This window comes from Lagopus muta, chromosome 6, assembly GCF_023343835.1.
Source record: "Lagopus muta isolate bLagMut1 chromosome 6, bLagMut1 primary, whole genome shotgun sequence".
In the NCBI taxonomy this organism is placed as follows: domain Eukaryota; kingdom Metazoa; phylum Chordata; class Aves; order Galliformes; family Phasianidae; genus Lagopus; species Lagopus muta.
Genome location: NC_064438.1, coordinates 1,434,770 through 1,455,618, shown reverse-complemented (window position 1 = coordinate 1,455,618; position 20,849 = coordinate 1,434,770). Strand labels below are relative to the sequence as shown.

Sequence of the window (20,849 nt, the reverse complement as noted above, 5' to 3'; positions counted from 1 at the left end):
GGAAAAGCCCAGGCTCAGTTGTCTTCAAATGTCACTCTTTGAAACCATGTCCTCCACTGCTCTCCATGCGTGTCCAACTGTACTGCCTTCAGTTCTATTTCTGTACAACTGAGACAGAAGTATTTGGGGGCTGGTTTGGCTGTTGATCTGCTCCACCCTTTCTGTAACTCTTCATATTTTTCCTTCTTTTGAAAAAAAATGAAAATAAAAAACCTGAGAAATGCTGAATGCTTTGTGCTTCTTCGACCATAAGGAAACTTTTCATAGCACTGAAGAGTTGAGCAGTACGTGCCCAACCACACAGCCTTTATCTTTGTCAACACACCTGAGTTTTTCTTGCTTATGTATGCTGTCACTTGCATACAGTTTTGCAAAGAGTTACTTCCCTGAAACAAAGAACAGCATGTAATTTGAATGGTGCCTGAATAAGGGAAGGCCTTTTATTCCATTTCTAGTTATAATAAAGATGAGAAGAGGACTAAGTGTTTGGATTATTTTAATATGTGTTTTCAGTACTGTCCATAGAGTCGGTTTATTTGTGTTCTTTGCTAATTCTCCTCATCCCAGGCCTATTAACTGATTTTAAACCTTCTCCCTCTCCAAATGTGGCTCTACAAGAATCTACTTGCAGTTTGTTGGTTTTTTTTAATTATGTACTGGGAAACATGAATCTGTACATCCCAAGGAATAACCACATTAGCAGCCATTTATGCATTCTATTTAGTCTTCTACCAGGCTAATGAATGTATGGCTTCCCATCAGCATAGACATGCATCCAAACAGTGCTTTGCCTCTCTTTCATGCAGGTTAGCATAAATAGTGGGGAAAAAGTTTTAATAGAAGCTGGGGTGATAGTGATGATATTAAAAAGCAAATCTGGAGGGCAACAATTTTTACTAGTTCTGCTCGTGGACCTTTACCTAAAACATACATTACCAATATACTTAGATAATATGTGGGAAATATGAAATATGTTTCCTGTTCACACTTAAGTACAATGTATTTAACCAAGTTAGTGCATGCAGTAGAGCTGAAGCGATTGGTCTTCAAAATACCAAAGGCAGACTGCTTTTTCCAGGTTGCAGCTAGAATATTTAAGAAGCTTACTAAGAGGCAATAAAGTTCATAACCACCTCATGCAAGAATGATCCAGGATATTCTTCTTTAAAGTGTTGGGATAAAAAAATGATATGGCTGTGAGACCAAGTAACACCAGTGATGTTTTGAGTCCCAGTGTATTACATGAACTTGTTTCCTGCTTAGAGACAAAAGAACATGGTACATCCAGGATACGTTGTTCAACTAGGCAGAGTAGTTATTGGGTGAAAGGTTGTGGAAAAACAGCTGGGGAAAATAAGTATTCCTTTGGTGTTAGAGTTCTTCATGTGCTCTTGGTCCCTTCTGTAGGGCAGCAAGGGAGAAGACAGCGCCAGATGGAGCTGAGCTGACCCCATGTGCTAACTGCCTCACAGCTGATCCTGGGGTTCAGTTTGTAACATCTCCCATTCAGCATCATGCCATGCAAGAGGGAACGGTTCTGTGTTTGAGTGCAAGGCAGGAACTTTTTTGGTGTCACATGGGCATTGGAGGAGCTTGCAGATTCCCAGTAATGCTTGGGGAAACTCAGCTCTTATTCTCTTGACCTCTGCTTTGTTCTAGCATAAAATACTCGGTGTGAAAACTACGAAGGCACTGTCTGTGATCAGAGCAAACATATATAACTGAGTGTCCCTGTCTCAAACTTCTCTTCGTCAATTTTTTTTGTCAAAAAAACAGCAATGCAGCTGATGATTCTGGAGGAGGAAATTATTCAATGCCCTTAGGAAAAGATTGGGAATGTTTTTCTCTTTAAGTTGCAGTGAGGTGAGTGGCAAACCATGGCATTTCCTGGCTTTCAGCTTTGCAGATGGCACAATAGCTGTCCAGTCATAATACGGCAGGGTGAGGTGGTGGCTGATGGCATCAGCAGTGAGAGCTGAAACAATGGGAATTTCAGGGAGTAGGATGAAGTGCTTAGACAGGATTAGATGATATCTTCCAAAACGTGTCTGACATCTCTTTCCAGAGAAACACAGGTTAGCCACTGTGATAAAAAGTTGCAAAGAGTAATGGGAGACAGCTGACGTTGGTGAATGGAAGGAAAATATACCTGCAAATTCTGCTTAGGGCTATATCTATACCATATAATGTAGCACAAAGCTGTCCAAATAAATATAATGCAAACTTACAGTTCAGGGAACAGATTTGAAATAACCTGAATTTTGCACTTCAGTTTTAGTTGGACATTTAACATTTTCCCTTGGAACTTATTTTAATATTTAGCTCATTTTGTTCCTTCATAGACACAATTCTGCTGATAGCAAGAGTTAAACAACATCCTTGGAAATACAGGCTAGTTAATCAACAAGTTGCTTTTTGTTTTGTTTTGTTTTTTAACATATGGTTATGATTCATTCTTTAGAAAGAAATTCTTTCAGTTGAGAAGGCAGATAATGTAAATTATTACATTGTTTCCTTAATTAAAAATATGGAAATTTACTTTTGAACAGGGAAATCTGAGCCTCCCCAAACGCTTTTGCAATTCATTTGCTAAAGCAAAGTAAATAAATTAAAATTATTCACTGCTGAAATAAGTAGATACAGTTCTTTCCTATAACTTTACTGAAGCAATTACGTAGAAGTTTTCTTAGTTTTCAATACCTTTAATCTCAGAGGGTGCACTGGCCAACCACTGAGAGAGAGGGAAACAACTGTTCCAAAATTAGAAGCCTTTGTTCTCACTTTGGTCATTAATTGTAGGTATTATGATAATTAACATTGGAGAAACAAAATAATGCATGTTGTTTGTAAGGTTACTTATTGGGCTACATCTCTCCTGTGTTATTTAATTCCAAATTAGTATAATGCAAAACCTGACATGGATTCAGTTAATCTTTCTTATTTAATCTGTCTTATTTCTCTGTGTTGATACCATCTTTGCCCATGCAGACAGTTGTATAGGTTTTTTTTACTAACTGTGCCTATGTTCTGTGTTTCGTGTACAACCCATATTTCAATCAAGATTATTCTTTTAACAGTTTTCCAATGTGTTTCTTTTATGTCCACATCTCAGTGCTCTAGCAAGACTTAAACAAAACTAAGATTAAGCACAGTTTTGATCTGTTCAAGGCAGATAAAGAGTTGCTTTGCCCTCTATCTTCCACAGATGAGTGATAAAGATGGGTCGGAAAATTGCTGTATTTCACACATCTCATAGACGTAGAAGCACACTGCATAAGTTCAGTGTTTGTCACCCCCCTGCTTTTTCAGCAGTACAAAACAGTCTGCACTATCAGAAAGTCTGTGATAAGTTCTATTCCAAGTCTGTGTCCACCTATCTGCAGTGCTTGTTTTTTCAAGCAAGAAATGTTTGTATTTGAAACTTAAGAATTAAATACCTGTTCCTTTCTTTTGCTCCTTTGTTTGTGTTCATAAGGTATTTGTCATTAGTAGATACGTGTGATGGTAGCAGAAGAGAGGATTCAAACCATTCTGTTACAGTCATCTTCAGCCTGTGCCTATAGGCTATTGTGATCTGTTGAATGCTTTTAAATGTTTTAGAAAAGCTGGCAAGGAAATGTGAACTTATTATCAAATAGACTTCAATGTGATACAAGGAGCTTACCTCTTCTCCAGAATGGTTTAGGAGAGCAGCTTTTGAAGAAGAATGGGCAAACAGGAATTATGGATGCTGCTTGAGATGTACTGTTTGTGTATAGTAGCACATGCAATATTGTATTTCCATTCCGCATTCTCTTATAAATGTGCAATCTCTGTGTGTGTGTGTAATAATTTCACAGATTAATTGCTCTTAATATTATCTGAGCTTTCAGAACAATTATTTTAAAATTATTGTAAAGTCTTTTTTATGGACTTTGAAACTGTCCACTACATGAAGAGAACCATATTATGGCCAACATACATTCTTTGGATAAAAATCTGAACTGCTGCGATGTTTAGGCAGGTATCACAGAATAGCCTGGGTTGCAAAGGAGCACAGTGCCCATCCAGTCCCAACCCCCTGCTGTGTGCAGGTCGCCAACCAGCAGCCCAGGCTGCCCAGAGCCACATCCAGCCTGGCCTCAAATGCCTGCAGGGATGGGGCATCCACAGCCTCCTTGGGCAACCTGTTCCAGTGCCTCACCACCCTCTGGGGAAAAGCTTCCTCCTCATATCCAACCTAAACCTCTCCTTTCTCGATGTAAAAACATCAGTTTAAAACCAGATAGTAGACATTCCTTCACTTTTCACTTGTAGGAACTTCCAGCCCCTTTGCTTGATGATAACTTCAAAACTGAACGAGTAGAAGCAACAGCTGCCAAGTCTGAAGATGGTCAGGACTCTATGCAAATAGCCTGGCGCTACCAAAATGCACCAAAAGTGGAGGTAAGTCTTTGGTATTTCACAACTGTTCCTCTTGCAGAGCAAGTGTTTTCCAGCACAGGACAGTGCTACATGATTACCTCCTGAAAGTAAAGTAAATCATCCTAGAACGATATATATATTGATTACTAGAAATACAGAGAGAAAAGGAATTTGAGCGTTTACAGGAAATGTAAAATTTAATATAGACAGTAAAAATGTAGAAGACAAATGAATTGCTTTGGGATTTTTCAATGAGCATTCTTAAAAAAAGCTGGAATGATTTAGTCACTAAGAAACTTCTCCTACATGTAGCAGTACACAAATGGCTAATGAAGGTTTGATGGACAGTGCTTACAAGATCTCTTTAATGCAAGCATTGTGTTGAAGCAAGCTGTTGACTTGCTTAGCCATGTGCATAACAACTAAAGTAAGCACTTGAAATTATATCAACTTCACTGTCACTAGAAACTAATCGCTGTGCAGGGAGAATACAAGAAACAAGCACAGTGGTCAGTCATTCAGAGTTTACAGCTGTTAGTGTCTTGTGAATGATGTATTTCCTGTGGCTGGTGACTTTCTTATTTAATTTAATGGCACAATCAACTTTTAATAAAATTACAGCATTTTTGACTATCCGGAACAGAAAACTTGTTTTGCCTATATGTTTTAGCCCACATGTTTCATAAATTCTAGTTTTAGTCATAACTGCCTAGTAAGTTCAGTCATATTCTTAAAAACATAATTGGAATGTGACAAAATGATCTTATAAGGCTTGGCATGTTTGGTTTTCTGTGAAATTGCACAGACATGGCTATATAGTTGTGTCAGAAAAGACTTATATATGGTGACATGCCAAATCAAACAGCCTCCAGGGTAATCATATAATCTCATCAATTTTATTATTGTGAAGCTTGCTGTGCCTCTTTGAACCATCCCCAAAATAAACCGTCTGATTTGAAATCTAACAGAACTCCTAGTACATTGATATGGAAAGAATTGCACGTGGTCAACAAGTAGTGTTCTGATGTTCTAACAAAACAGAAAAACAAATAATTTGGCTAGGTGTGTACTCACCCTTTGTTATTACTCAATCCAGTACAAGAGTATTTTCCAATACAATACCTACAGTATTTGTCCACAATTATTAAAATTTGCTTATGCAAAATAGAGTGATCAATCTTTGGCAGGGTGTTCCCCTTGTTACTGCTGAATCTGTTTTAAATTGGAATATGATCATTCTGAATAATTGATGTGCAAAATTTTAATGCATAGATTTCTTTTTGAAAAAATAAAAAAGTCTGGTTCTTAACCTTTCTGTGTTAAAGATGCTTCAGAATATTCTAGGAGAGTGGCAGGAATACTTCATGGAGGAGAATTTTTCATGTTGCCTTACAGTACCCTGGATGGTTTACAGTACTCGGTAATATCATTTATTTAATTAACAGCTTTAGCTGTAATTAATTCTTTAAAATTTTGTTTTAGCAAAAAAAAAAAAAAAAAGCCAACAATGAATAAAATTTGAAGGCATATTTTCCAAATGGATCGAGCTAAGAAATTAGTACATTTTTAAAAGCTACTATCAAAAATTTTCACTCATGAAAGTAGTCGTACTTCTAACTGGAACTCTGAACATGTTAGCAGAAAACTTTTCTGTGCAGGATCTGGCTGTACATGTAGTAAGAATGCTGAGTAGAAGTTGTCTTGGTGGTAGTCTTGATTTAGTTTTATTCTAATTTAGTTTTTATTTGCAAGTAATTAAGAGATAATTGTTAATAGTTTAGACATTAACTTTTCTTTTGCTACACCTCTTACGAGCCAGCTAGGTGACTGGCCTTTGTGATATTAATGTCTGATAATTACATCAGACCTCTTCATAATTGCCAGAACTGCTTTTTACATGTTTTGGTACCCTGGACATCAGAAACAGATAGATGGTTTATCAGAAGTCTGTCAGAGTAACAGATCTTGTTTTGCTTGATGTGCCATTGCCACTTTGTTAGCTTTCATCTGTTCCAGAGGTTAATTTAAACTTCTGAGTATATGGATAGCCTGTTTTGCAATGCAAGACTGTGTTTTTTCTTTTTCTTTTTTTTTTTTCTGAATGAACTGCTTATGTTCTTGGGGCAATATATAAACTGTCACAGCATGAAATCAATTTTCTGCCTTGATTCATCCTAAATCTGAGATTTCTAGCACATTAGTATTGCAATTAGAAACATTAACAGCAGACGGTAGCATAAAAGCACGCTCTGCTCACTGACAATTTAGTGTATTTCTCCTTGTGCAAAACAGGAGCCCAGAAAAGAACAGGCCTGAGCCTACAATCCACTAATAAATTTATCACGTCAAACTTAAGAGGAATGGAAAGTTTCTGCTTCACGCTCTCCATGGTCATTCTGCTAAGGCAGATTATTCATGCTTACTTGATTCAGGTAGGCTTTTTGCAAGCTTCCCCACTAAGCCTGGGAATGCAGTACATTGAGGCCTATTCATAGGCTTCTGGCATAGCCCGAGCTTTTATTGCATGGTGTTTTATTATAGCCAAATCCTAGTCTCCACCCAGTTTGTAGGCACTGTGCTTATTCTTTTGAATCAAGAGAGGTTATCACCTACCTTAATCCATGCAGCAGGGTGGATTAAGGACACCAATGTGCCTCAGGATTCTCAAAGAGGATCCTGGAAACTTCTTGTTTCTTCTTTTTTGCTGTCTTTACTAAACTCTATTGGGCCTCAGTAAGGATTTGCATCTGAAATGGGCAACCTGGAGCTTTTCTCAATGAAGACATCAGATCAAAGTTCAGTTAGTCAAGGCCTTTCTAAAACATTAAGGGGGCTTGGAAGTACACAATAAAAAGATGAGCTCTGGCAGAGATTGCAGTAAAAACACTCTGATCTGTAATCCGGATAAAGAATAGATTATAGGCCAAAGAACAGCCCCTGTTTAAATTGTTTTCAGGATCCTCATTTTAAATAAAGGTACTTTTACATAAAAAATTTTGAGAGTTCAGTTTGCTGGACCTCTATGTTGTGCTATGTTTCCTTCTTTAAAATTCTGTTGCTGATACATAAATGAAAGCTGGTTTACAGAACCTGTTCTTTCAGTAAAAATGGTATAACTTTTATAACTATGTGTTGGCCATTTTGTTTCTTTTTTAATGCTAAATTAATAATCTGTGATAAAATCATGAAAAGTTGGGGTTTAGTTTGGTTATTCTGTTTTTGTAGGAAAGATACTGCAATATTCTTATTAGTTATATTCTCTGATAACTGACCAGGCCTAACAGCCAGTAATTAAATTATTTCAAAATATTTACTCTAAACCAAATTATACTAATTGTAACAGTTTAATATTCATAGATCACTCCAAAAGTAATGCCTCCTATTTATGTCCACGAAAACTCCAATCATTACAAAGCACACAACACTATTTGATAGATGAAATTCTCAACTACAAAACATTCTTTTTCACCACCATTAGCCATATTCACCAGTAATGGACAAGAGTCTGCATGCCACACTCACTACAGCAGTGGGAGCGACCCACTGTAGGCACTTCTGAAATGCACCACCCACCTCTGTCCTGTGCTCACATCCACTCTTTGGTCTCCATAAATGTTCAGCAAGAATCAGTGGATGTCAATGGGCACAATTTTTTCCACGTGCTGGCATCCAGTGGCACACTTCTGCTTCATCCACACTTCCATGACAGAAGCCATTTTCTCAGGGGCCCCTTTAGTGCCATACCACCATCTGCCTCTGATGTCATGGGCCAACATCATAAAATAGGAGGCATTACTTTCAGAGGAGCCCTTCTCTACGTGGAAAAATGAAGTATACAATAAAATTGTGGAAATACATAGCATGCTTGCTTTCAGAAAGCTAGCTATAAATACATGGCTATATCTGGCATGACTATAGTCTTTTCTGGTATAGTGCTTATTTTATTAACAGCAACAAATTTAATGAAAGTCAATTGCTTCATGTAGTATTTGGAGCTGAAACTAAATAATTTGCTGCCCAATGTGCAGCAAAAAAACGTTGCAATATCAGTGTAATAATTCAGCATAAAACATACCTTTTGTCATTCCTGTTTTTAGCAAGAATAGCAAATGTTGAAATTGGAGCAGAAGTTGTTCTAGAAAGCTTTCCTCACATACAAACACAAGCCTCCTCAGTTTTCAGATAGCTGATAAGATGTATATATTGGTCTCTTTAAAAAAAAAGTAAAATCCTTTTAGTAGAATGTTGAAAGTTGATACAAAACCTGCTGCAAAATGTTCAAAATCGTTGGAGCAGTTCTGGTCACTCCTCAATATTCCATTGTTTGAGATACAAACAAAAAAGCATTTCATTTTGTGTAAGAATCAGAGCTGCTTTCTTCCTTCCTTCCTTCCTTCCTTCCTTCCTTCCTTCCTTCCTTCCTTCCTTCCTTCCTTCCTTCCTTCCTTCCTTCCTTCCTTCCTTCCTTTCTTTCTTTCTTTCTTTCTTTCTTTCTAAGCTTCTCAGGTTTATTTTTCTATTAGTTGGAGATTGTGATGTGATTTCAAGAGTGACAGAACTCTTGCTCAGCAGTGGTACTGGGGAAGCATATTTAAAAATTGCTTACCAGTATTCCTTGATCTCTGCGCTTCCATTCTCAGTCACCAGTAAGACTAGAATCATCTTCTAGTACATATTTTCCTTATTTTTAATAATGGTAATCATTAAATGCAGAAGTAGGTAATGTGTCTGTAGGAGAGTGTCTGTTTTGTGTCTTTACTTATCACAGATAATCATCTAATAGATTATTGTAATCACTGTTACTGTTTCCGCAGACCAGCCCAACAACATCTATAAAGTTTGGACATTATTATGATGTTTCTAAAAAAATGTCTCCAGAACTGCTTCAATCCATAAGATGGCACAGTTTTTTCCTTCCTGACGAATTGCCTTTAGAGCCTAAACTAAAAATGTGGTAAGTTGTAATCCCATGTACTTCTGTTGTGCATTCACATTCTGAGTGCACCTTAGTTGTAAGGAATATTTTCTCATCTACACTTGCTGTGAAAAATCTTGTAGCCATATATTGCTCACAGGTATTTCAGCTGCAGTTCCCATGTCAGCACTACATGCCATGAATGTCAGCAAAGCTACTGTGGCGCAGAAGCAGTTCAGTATAGTGACTCCTCAGTGGGAGGAAGCAAGTTGGCATAGGCAATTAAGGCAGACATTACTAGGACAGCCTAAGACTCAGCTGAATACTCAGTTCAGCCCTACTGACAGTTGACTGTGGGGACTGAGGAAAACTATTACTGCCTGTCTATGAACTACTCTCTGAGCACCATGCCCCATCAGCTTTCATGAATGTGTGTCAGGTGGCTTTCAGGAATATGAAGATAACCATTCACAGTTTTTAGGGCTAAGACGACAGGCCATCCTTGACCTACATAGCTTAGAATGCTGTATCACATTAGTTTATTATGTGACTTTTACCTCTTACATTCTACAGCTTCAACTAAGGAAAATTCAAAACAAACAAACAAACAAACAAAAAAATCTGTGAGAAGAATTACTCTAATTATGTGTCTTACACAATACCCTAAATTCCAGAGAAAATCATAAACTCTTATCTGAACAAATAACTTACTGTACTTTATGTCTACCAGTAATGAATTAAGGAAGACCAAAAGAAAATAAGTGACAGCATCAAAGACTTGTGTTAGCCTGTGGCAAACACATCCATTGTATTTTTCTCAGAGACATTTCAAGTCAAGTCAAATGTAAGATATGGACTAGCAGTTTCTTTGCTTAGCCCAGTCACTTGATTTATAAAATATCTAGGTTCTCTAGATCACCATGTATAGGGCCAACTCCCAGAACCAGTAGTAGAGAAAGCTTCGTTGTATAAGATTTTAATTATAGTAGGCCCTAATATAAAAACTGAGATGTATAAAATAAGTGTTTACAGAAGTATTTACAGAAGTGTGCCTTTAGAGTTGTAGAAAAGCAAAAGCCAAGACCCCAAATTTCTGTGTTATGCATTCAGATATCACTGATTTTAGTTTGATAACATGTATTCTTGCTGTGTTATGTAAAAAAAGTAGCTGATACACTTTCAGGAAAATAATTCATGTGTATAGTATAAAAAACAGACTTTACCTTTTATGCTTTTGATTTTATAATCTAGAAAACATGTGGGTGATAAACTGAAATTTCATGTAGATGTGACAAGTACTCCTGTTCTACTCTGCCATGATAAGACTGTACTGTTTTTGTTAGCATCCTTCCAGAAGACTTTGGCTCAGAGGAAAATGTGAAGCTGGGTTTAGATGTAGGGTGGGGATATATGGCCTGTGATGGAATAGTGGAAGTTCTTTAGGTAAATCGAAGAGTCTTTAAGCAAGTTAAAAACTGATATGGCAAGGGCAGTAACTCTGTCATCTGCAGTAAGTAGGGTGAGCAATAATGAGCTACAGTAAATTGTAGCAGTGGTAGTATAGGTGGACATAAGGAAATATTCTTCTGATGATTAGCACTAGAAGAAGTTACCTTGCAGACACAGGCTGGGGGTGCTGTAGAATCTCCATCACTGAAAATTTCTAGGGATAAGTTAGGTAAATATCTGTCAGAGATAGTTTAGACATAGTTCATCTTGCCTTAGGGCAAGAAGATAGACTACCTGACCTCTTGAGGTCCCCTTCATCTCTGCCTTCTGTGACTCTTTAATTCACATTAGTCAAAATGTATTAAATAAGTTACCAGTGATTTCTCTGCTTTCCAAACATCTATGCTTTTTCTGAATTGCAACTGGTTTACGCTGTTGTTTTTTTGTTGGTTTTTGTTGTTGTTGTTTTGTTGATTTTTTTGTTTTTTTTACAAATATTGAGATGAAAATCAGAGGAAAGCATTCTTTTCTCAAGGAGCAAAAACAAGCTCTCAATCCTATAAGGACGCAGTGCTTCTGGCTTCTAAAGCTAGCTTCGGTATATCACAGAAGGGTAAAAATTTTCTGTTCTCTTGATTAACTAGACAATGCTTTAAAAGAAAGATTTAAGTGCTATTGTTAACCCTTCTAAATAGAAGTCAGTAATTTGTCCCACCGAGAGCTAGATCAAGCTTCTTTTACTGCCTCTTACAGTGAACTAGGAACACAGACCTGGCTGGTTAGAATGTCTCACTCAGAGGATGTCATTTCTTAGACAAAAGTTTCTCTGACCTTATGGCCTTATCTTCATGGCCCAAGAAATACCTGGCAGAATAACTCTTAATGATATGTATGGTACTGCAAAAATACTGTAATGTATTTGGGTGTGAGTAACTCAAAGAAGTATTAAAAATGAGAAAGAAACTTTTAAAAAATGGTTGCAAGAATGACTTGAGATTTCAGCAGATCACTAAAAACGTGATTTTTTTAAATGTTCTCTGTTTATGCAAAGAAAATGGACAGAAAAAGAATTTTTTTTTTTTAAATCTGAGAATGCATTGCTCTTGTCACTAATACAGTGATAGAGGAGGAAGTGGAAACTGATAGTTTTACCTAGTATATAATTTTCCATAATTAGATGATATACTTGTTGATGGATGACATCTTTTTTGTAGTATCAGAAATTGCAAACAAAAAAAAAAAAATTAAAAATTAGCAAATAAAAAAAGTAAGAAAAAGATTTTTTCCATCTTCTCAAAATGCTTCCTCATCAGTTTAGTTAACATGATCCATTCTAAATGTTTGTACTGTAGCAGAGCACAAAATGATTACTTTCAGGGTGAAGTAAATTGCTACAGCCATCTAACTACTGCTATTGCAGGAGCACCTGAAAATATGCAGCCACTGTGGAAAGTGCACCTGATCCAACATATACTTTCTACACAGAGCTGGTAAGCTCTGTGTTCTGCAGTGAAGGACCAAATCATTTTGGTGTTTCTAATTCTCTAGCATCAATTAAGAAAACTTTGGACTGTTCTTTAGTGCATACACCCTCTGTAATTGCATCTACTGCTTGGTGCAGGGTCATTACTGTACTGCTTTTGCACGGTCAGAGGTTTCAGGGCTTTATATGGGCCAAAAACTTCACTCTTCTTAGAAATCACCTACCTATATCCATGGCGTTGGCTTTCTATCTGCACTAGAATTTGGCATCCTTCTGGACTTGCAAAGAGAAGAGGTTGTCTGGCTGACTGGTTAGTCAGATCTCAGCTACTGACTGGCTTTTCACTTTGCAATTACAGAAGGCCATATTGGAAGGTTCTGTACATCACTTAACGTTTGGAGCAATTCTTTTTTCTTTCATGTGTTTTTGTGCACGTGCTTGTGTTTGCTCACTGAAGGAGGGAGATGAGGAGTACTGTATTTGCTCTCCTTTTTTGTAGTTCTGGTACATAATGCGATGGCTAACTTAGATTACTGGGTCTCCTTTTGGAGAATTACTCTAGGTGAGTGGAAGTGCATTGCTCTGTGATAAACATTAACTAAAAGCAGATTGAGAAGTCCTTTTTCATAAAGTAGTAATTGAGAATGGATGTTTGATGCAGAAGAAAGCATCATCCCTCTCTTCCTTAGCTCAGTAGCTGTTAGGGCAGAGCAGTTACGTACTGGCCTTAGTCATGGGACGGGGTTAACAGGGCTGTGCACCTGATAGCAGCTGTTTACAGTTGCTGTTGCTAGGATATTCAGGTGTCCTTTCTGTTGCATTGCTAAAGCTGATACTTAACAGGAAGGCAAAAGTACCATCTCTGATAAGTTAGTGCATCACTGAAGAGGCTTGCTTCCTACCTTCTGCTTTACTTCTGTTCCCATTAAGTTGTAATGACCAAAAACGAAGTGTGATTATTCAGGGAACTAAAGTAGTTAAGCTGTAGTTTTTCAGTAATACTCCTAAATTTTACCTTAAGAATGTAATTGCTTTTGAAAAAAAAAGAATTTGTCTGGAGTCTAGATTTAGAGATAAATTTAGATAAAACAGGTTTAACTGTCTTGGCTAATGGGGTCTCCATATACATAATAAGGCTATTTGTCATACCTTTGATAGCCTAACCTTTGTTAAATGCTTAGAAACTATCAACAGCAAAGTCAGAGGCTCTTTTGTAACCAGGATACCTTCTTGCCAGCTCCTGCTTTACCCATTACTAAATTGATAAACAACAAAAAAAAAAAGAGTAAAGAAAAAATTGTTTAAACTCATTATCAGAATTAAATGGTGTTTAGTAACAAAGCCAAAAAAAGGCTAGAAATTGCAGAATAAAAAATACCTTATTTCCTTCCTTATATATTATGGCAAACATTGCCAGAAGGGTAATGCAACCTGTTTTTATAAATAGCGTTTCCACAATATTTTTTCATGTCCTTATTTACTTAGCATAGTTCAAATTCAAGGAAGCCAGTAATATTTTAGCCAGAAGTAGAAGAGCCACTATTTTTACATTCAGGAAAAAAAAACAGAAAAAAAAACCAACCTGTATGCATCACATTATTTTCTTCAAACCTCTCTTTGCTGCGAATTTTGTGTGTAGATAAACATATCTTCTATGTCTTTTTTATGTTTGTTTGTTTTTTAATTTTTGAATTCTCTGATTTTGGCATTAAAGCAATAAAGTTAAGCATTTTATTCTTCTGTTCATTTTTAAAAGCAAGAATTGCAGAATACACTCTGATTTACACTGTGGATGGCACAACAAGCATTGTAATATTATCCAAAGCAAAACAAGCGTTAGGCGCATCCCTGGCTGTGGCTACTAGGTAGTTGGAAACTCCATCCCTATTGTTGGTGGACAGTAGTTTTCTGTCATTCCCAAGAGGATAAAGGAATATCTAAAAGGATACACAAATGCTTCTTGTTATTCTGAAGCTCTGCAGATTTGCCCCAGCTCTGGCAAAAGAAGAAATTATTGCACTGTATAAACAAGGATTGTGTCGTTCTTAAGTGAACGCTTGGAGAGAGAAAACATTTTGTCTGATGTAGATGCTAAAGCCTGTTTTCTGGCCACCTACTCTGTAAACTTAAACACCTAAGACAGAGCAGGTATAACATTGGACACCTGCTCCTTTTGCAGCTAAGTGATAGGAAAATAATCCATTTCCAAAGCGACACTTTACTCTTGTGTTTGAGATACTCTATTTTGTACAGCAAGGCAGATGTTACACATTAAAAGTCACGTGGAGATGTGTATTGCCGATTGTTAGCAGCTGTGAGTTTCATACTCAGTATTAAAGTACTAAAACTAAAAGCAAATAAATTGAGTTTAATTTTGAAGCTCTCTCCTTTTATTTGTATATGAAGTGTCATCTGAATGGTTTCTGATATTGAATATTTTAAAACTTGGAGTTATTATGAAAATAAAATTATTTTAATTTGATTGTAGACACTGATAAATCATCTTGGGGTTAGGGTTTGAGTTGACACTGTTCTTCTAAAAGCATTGCAGGAGCCTATGGTAAAGAAACTCCAAATACTTAAAAATTCTTTCCCGTGCCAAACTATGAAAGCAAGCTTTCTCGTGTCAATTTAGATGTTCTGTAGTAAAATGAGTAAAATATACATGAATGATATTCAAAAAGTATTTTTTACTTTCCCTAAAGCAGTGGGGATAGTTTCACTATTGTTTTCAGACCAACCATATAAAATGATGGCTGCAACTAGGACTATTTTGAAGTAAGTGTTTGAAAATAACCATGTTTTCCAAGAAGATTAGAAGCCACAAGGCTTGACGGTAATTAGTGAGATTGTAACAAAGTGCTGAAGCTAGGGAAGTTAGAGGGCTTAAACTCTCAGCTTCACTCAGGAGCCTACCTCAAGTCCAGGCACAAAAGCCAGTATGCTCTTGGGGATTTAAGAACTAGTATGTCTCTTTCTAAAGTGAACAGCTGGCTTGATTTTTTTTTAAGTGAAGATTAGGACTTTCTGTCCTTTGCCTTTGTCCCCTGCCTGTGGACTGGAGAGCATGGCTAGAATGAGTCTGAAAAAAGAACGAGTATCAGAAAGAATGCATTGGAGGAGCAGGAACTGGAGGTTGCAAGACTTTGAGAGGAAAGTCTGTTAAACTTTCATCTGGTTTTAGCTGCCTGAGTGTAGGCAACAGTTTGCTTTAATTCTTTTTTTCTTTAGGTCGGGGGGTTGTTTGTTTCTTTGGTTTTTAATCTTAGCAGCTGTTTTCCAAATAACACATAAACATAAATTATACCTCACAATTCCATTGCGTTGCAAATAAAGGAGTGCTAACACCTGAGTGGATGGATACAGAATAGATCTATAATAGAACAGAATGTATTTTATGCTCTGATGTGGTATCAGAAAGATTACTTAAAATAAAAACAAATTATGCTAAATGAACGTTTTAAAGTAAGTGGAAATTTTCTGTTGGTTTTGATTCTTGTAGTGTTTGTGTGTATGAAAGATACAAAATAGAAAGTCAGCCCTGTTCTCCAGGGAATTGACATACTCAGAATAACAATTGAGTAGCTGTTTGTCTGCTATAGAACTTTAATACTGTGCTGTAATGGTTGCAGCTTTAAGTAACTACATTAAATCATTGAACTTAAACATGTAAGTGAGCCTGACATAATTATCTTCATCTCTAAGAGATTTACCTTTCACAGAATATCTGAATGCTGAACTAGTTAACGTGAACCAATCACAACTGCTTTTAAGGGCTGCTTTATTCAAAAAGGGTTGTTTTTTTCCTTCTGTGAGACACTCCTACACTGAAAGCTGCATCTGTTTCTATCTATTTTTAATACAGCTATTAGAGAGTATGTGTTACTAAACTATTTCTTCTTTCCAACAGTAATATGAACTGTGCTTATGCAAGGCTGCTTCAGTCCATTCAGAGTGTCATTTGCCAGGAGGGATTTGATGGCTCTCATCCCCAGGTACTGAGCACATTTGTACTCTGCTATCATCCTGAACTGAGGTTTTCTGAATTTTTAAGGGTGGCAAAAGAATGTCCTGGAAAAATTAACGAGGAAGAAGCTGTTTGAAGCTGTTTCTAAACATTGTGGAAGTAAACAAGAAAAGTAACTGGAGATTGTGCTTCATAATTTAATGTGCAGTTGGAGCTTTTTCCTTTTTTTAGCAGATACGCAGAACAATTGAAAAAGAACCATTAAGTCAGGATTACTAAAAAGCACAGTCTGTGCAATTAGCTAATAAATGGTTTGCCAAATACAGTGAAATTAAATAAAATGTGCTTTTCACCTACAGAGATCTTTTTTCGAACCATTGTATTAGCAGTAATGTGCTCAAGCTTCTTGAGTCTGAACATTTAGACTTGCAGATTCTTTCAGTGCTGTGAGTGGAGTGAATTTTTTAATGGGTTAAATGGTGTGTAATTTTAGTTCAATTTAAGTATCAAAACATCTTACTAGACTTGTGAAGATCACTCCACGTAAATCATCACAGACTTGAAAAGGTCACTTTAGTTTTCACAACCCATACCTTGGGTAATCAGAAGTATTCCAAGTCCATCAAGATAGAATTGAATGCCTTATTTCTAGTTTGAACAACACCCTCTCCCCTGTTTTTAGTCATATCAAATAATATGCCACTCCTTTCAAGGTGATGTAAATGAACTAAGTGATGTTGAGGCTTTATTGATAATTATATTCCTTGTACAACAGGAATATTACTGGAACACAAGTTGATTAGTACAGATATGTTGAAACAATACAAGACTGTGTGCCACTACAAGTTTAATATCTGAGAAGTGCTTTTTGTGTAGAAAATAACATTGGAGTGGATGTATTCCTGTCTAAGAGTATTTATAGAAGCATTATCCACATAGAATGCTTGCATTTAAATTTGTACCATATTTGTGCTGTGTCCCAGCCTGTCCCCTCTTCTGCCACTCCCTGTGGCTGACATCTCCACTGGGACTGGAGAGCTCATGGACTGCAAAAAGCAGCAAGGAACCTCCTCCTGAAGGGATGGGGCTGGTGCTTCCTAGCTGTCTCGCCAGCCAAGTCTGACAGGAAGGCAGTGCCCCTGCACATTCCTGAAGTTTGGGGTTTTTTTTTAAGTTTTAAACAAAATAAAGATCTGTGAGAGACGATATTTTTTTTCTTTCTACAGACAAGGAAATGTTAAATATTGTGGGTAGTGGTATTCTGTACTCCCGGTTCATTTTTTCAGAATGTCTTATTAGAGCCAATAAAGACCAAAGAGCAAATAAAAACCAGGCAAATTTAAAAGTGTATGCAAATGTGTAAGTCTCTAAGGTGAAGCTTTAAAGTTTGAAAAAGGATTCTTTCTCAAACCATCTTACCTAACTAGATGGCTGTTACCTCTTGCACACTCTTTTCTCTGTCAAAGAAGACAATGTGTATGAATTACTGAGTGCAACCTATTACTGCTTGATTATTTTTCTACAAAAGTTTCCCCTTTTCCACATGCACTGTGTTTCTCTAAATGCTCACATTTTGTGCATTTGTATAGTGTATAACTCACATGTCTCCAAGTATGTCCAGAGTTTGATGTTGTTTTGGACCAGAACACATCTTGGAATATTTTATGTTCCAAATCCAGGCAAAATTTATGTATTGCTCCATAATCCCTCCTTTAACTTGAGTCTTGAGAAGTAGCTAGAAGTAAGAACAGTAGAATAAGAACCAGCCTGTGTTCTTTCCTCTGTGTTATAAAAGCACAAGCATTGAAGAAGTGTGTTAATCTACATTCTTCCACCCAAAACGATGCTCTCTCTTTTGGGTGGGTCCTATTGGAAGTTTGGGGAAAACTACAAGGGTCTAAATATATTAGTGAGGAACTGAAAGAGATTTACTACTGACTTTAATAGATCCAATAATCACTGCATGTGAGAGATAGAAGACAACACCTCTAGTGTTTAGTGCTTTTCATATTGCGCAGATAAACTTCCCAAAATCTTTGGAGTCTGAAGACCTAGAAAGATGTTGTTTTTTGGGTCTGAGTCCAAAGGAAATGTTTGACCTGACTGGTAAAACATTCAGATATTTCTTGCTACTACCCAGGGCTGACCGGGTCCTTTTCCCAAGTGCTCAATCAGGTGTTCAGGCCATGACTCAATACTTCCCACCTACTGTTCACTGACATAGGTTAAGATGTCCTGTCTGTCCTGTATGATCCTTTGAGCCTTAGGACAGTAACTCTTGTTTGCAGCACTAAGCTACAGGAGGGTCGAAGTTTACCAATGCAGTGACTTCTCAGTTCACACTGTCTTGAACATCTTTACTGAGAACTATGTAGAAATTCAGGGTGTGAATCACCTGTAATCCAGAAATCGGAGCATCAGTTTTTATTGATTCTTACAATCTCTCTATAGGTTTTTTTTTACTGCTGGTCACTAATATGAATCCTTTTTACATTTGGCATGGTTATACATGCTCATTTATCTCAGAATTATTTTCTTTTTATAATACTTGGTAGCAGAACTTTCACAGGCAACTTTTTTTTCATTAATACTTCTTTGGTATACTTTGGAGCTCAAATTTTTGTGTAAGAAAGGAGAGAAATGAGAGGAAAAACAGTAATGTTTTAGGATTCTCTTTCAGAATATACTATATGTAACCAGCTGGTTACCTTTAGAAATTGCACATTAGTAGTTTTGCATTTTTCCACGCTGACTTGTTATTCTTGTATTTCATTATCTAATGTAGTGTGTTATCCAGCTAGTAAAAAAAAAACAAAAACATTCCAACTGTAATTTTCACCAAGATCACCTGAGATTAACTCGTGATTACTTGAACTACTGAATTATTATGGGTATTCATTCTATAAATTGTAGTAGTTTCTAAAATTGTATACAATGTGGTATTTTTCTCCTAATGGTTAAAAAAATAACAAGTGTTGTGTTCTTCTTTTAATAGAAAAAACAAAAGAATATTTTACGGATAGCAATTCAGAGTCTTGGTTCCCTGTTGTGGGACGATGACATTTGTAGCACCAATACTCCTGAAGATATTCATAGCATTACAAAATTTCTGTACATTCTACGTGGCCTCCTCCGAAAATCTTTATCGGCTTGTATCATCACAATGCCCTCTCACCTTATTGAGGTAAGAAATCTCTCTCTGCTAAATTTTGTAGTTGATGCTACATCGGTTAGCAAAAATTGGAAGTTCATGGGGAAAAAATAAATACAATTCTAAAAATTGAGGAAGCTCTTTTGATTCAAAGGGCAAAGTTAAACCACACGGTAGTTTTCCTACATTTCTGTGGGACAGTCATGCTGCAAAATCAACGAGCACCTTAGCATAAAACAGTCCTAAATAGTTATTCCTTCTATCAGTCATAGTCAGAAATTTCGAGCAGTATCAGAGCAGAGAAAACTCTGCTAGGAATCTTTATTTCTAACACACTTTTACACCACCTCAGAACACAGTTTAGAGTTTCAATACAAGGCATTTTAATCCACTGCCTTCATCTGTCATACACATCAGGATGATGTATGACTTTGTTTTTAAAGCCAGGAATTGAAAGATACAGGTTTACTCTTTAATATTCTGGTTTGTTGGGAACAGAAACAAACCAGGTATCATTCATTACTGATTATAATAAAATAATATGGAATAAAACCTCATATTATAAATGGTTCCCTTCATCACAGAAGGGAAATTTTCATTGTTGAATTAAAATATTATATTACGTAAGTAAGTACATCATTCTCACATACATACTGCATTTTTAAAAGGTGTCTGAGTACCTGCTGATGTTATTTAGGTGAATACCTGAACCACATTTTGTCCTGCACAACTCCATCCCCTTACTTACATATTTTTAATACTAGATGACAGTATGTCTTTAAATAGGGTGATAGTAAAACTTACTGCAATAACTGGAATTTGTGGATCTAAAACTAACTTCCTTCTTTTGAAACACTGGGATTTCCTGTCTGTCACTGAGACATAGAACCTATGTTATTATACTTTTTACATATTTTAACATATCAGTGAGAGAGATCATATTCTACAGAAGTCCAGAAATGTCTCTGGAGCAAGTTTTTCTAAGAAACAAGTTGAAGGATATAATCTTTTGTTTTTCTGTCGACTTATCTGGGGAGTTGTTTTTGTTTTCCTTTTGGTCAATTCTCTATAAATCCATTCCCCCAGAGTTCCTGTGAAATGATGTCTCATTTTCTACATAACTTCTGATTTTGAATTTTAACAGGATTACTTTACAGTAAGTGACAGAATATTCTGAAGAGGGAAAAAATGAAATGTGGTTTCCAGAATCTTCACAGCTTTAAACAAACTCAAGCTTTAGTTTTTTGTTGTTGTTGTTTTTAAAATTGTTAAACTTCATGTATCCTTCTTTAAATACTAAACTGTGGAGAAAACTGTCATTAGGAGGAGCAAAGCTGCTCTGAGGGTTCCTTATACCCCACATTACTCAGTTCCCAGAGCCCTGCTGTGTAGTTGTTCCACTCTCCAAGAAGCCTGTTAAAGAGCCCCTGAGAGCATGTGTACAGCCCTCCATGTTAATAGTTAATTGGTGAGGATGGCA

The 20,849-nt window shown here is 36.6% G+C and overlaps 1 protein-coding gene across 2 annotated transcripts in view; it reads left to right on the top strand.

Annotated features, from left to right (window-relative positions):
- ELP4 (elongator acetyltransferase complex subunit 4) overlaps window positions 1-20,849 on the top strand; it is a 122,925-nt gene that overhangs the window by 19,027 nt on the left and 83,049 nt on the right. For both annotated transcript variants that reach the window (XM_048950067.1, XM_048950066.1), the window contains exons 4-7: window positions 4,297-4,425; window positions 9,219-9,358; window positions 16,162-16,246; window positions 19,214-19,402. In XM_048950067.1, the coding sequence (XP_048806024.1) occupies window positions 4,297-4,425; window positions 9,219-9,358; window positions 16,162-16,246; window positions 19,214-19,402 (543 nt within the window). The remainder of the gene's footprint in view (window positions 1-4,296; window positions 4,426-9,218; window positions 9,359-16,161; window positions 16,247-19,213; window positions 19,403-20,849) is intronic.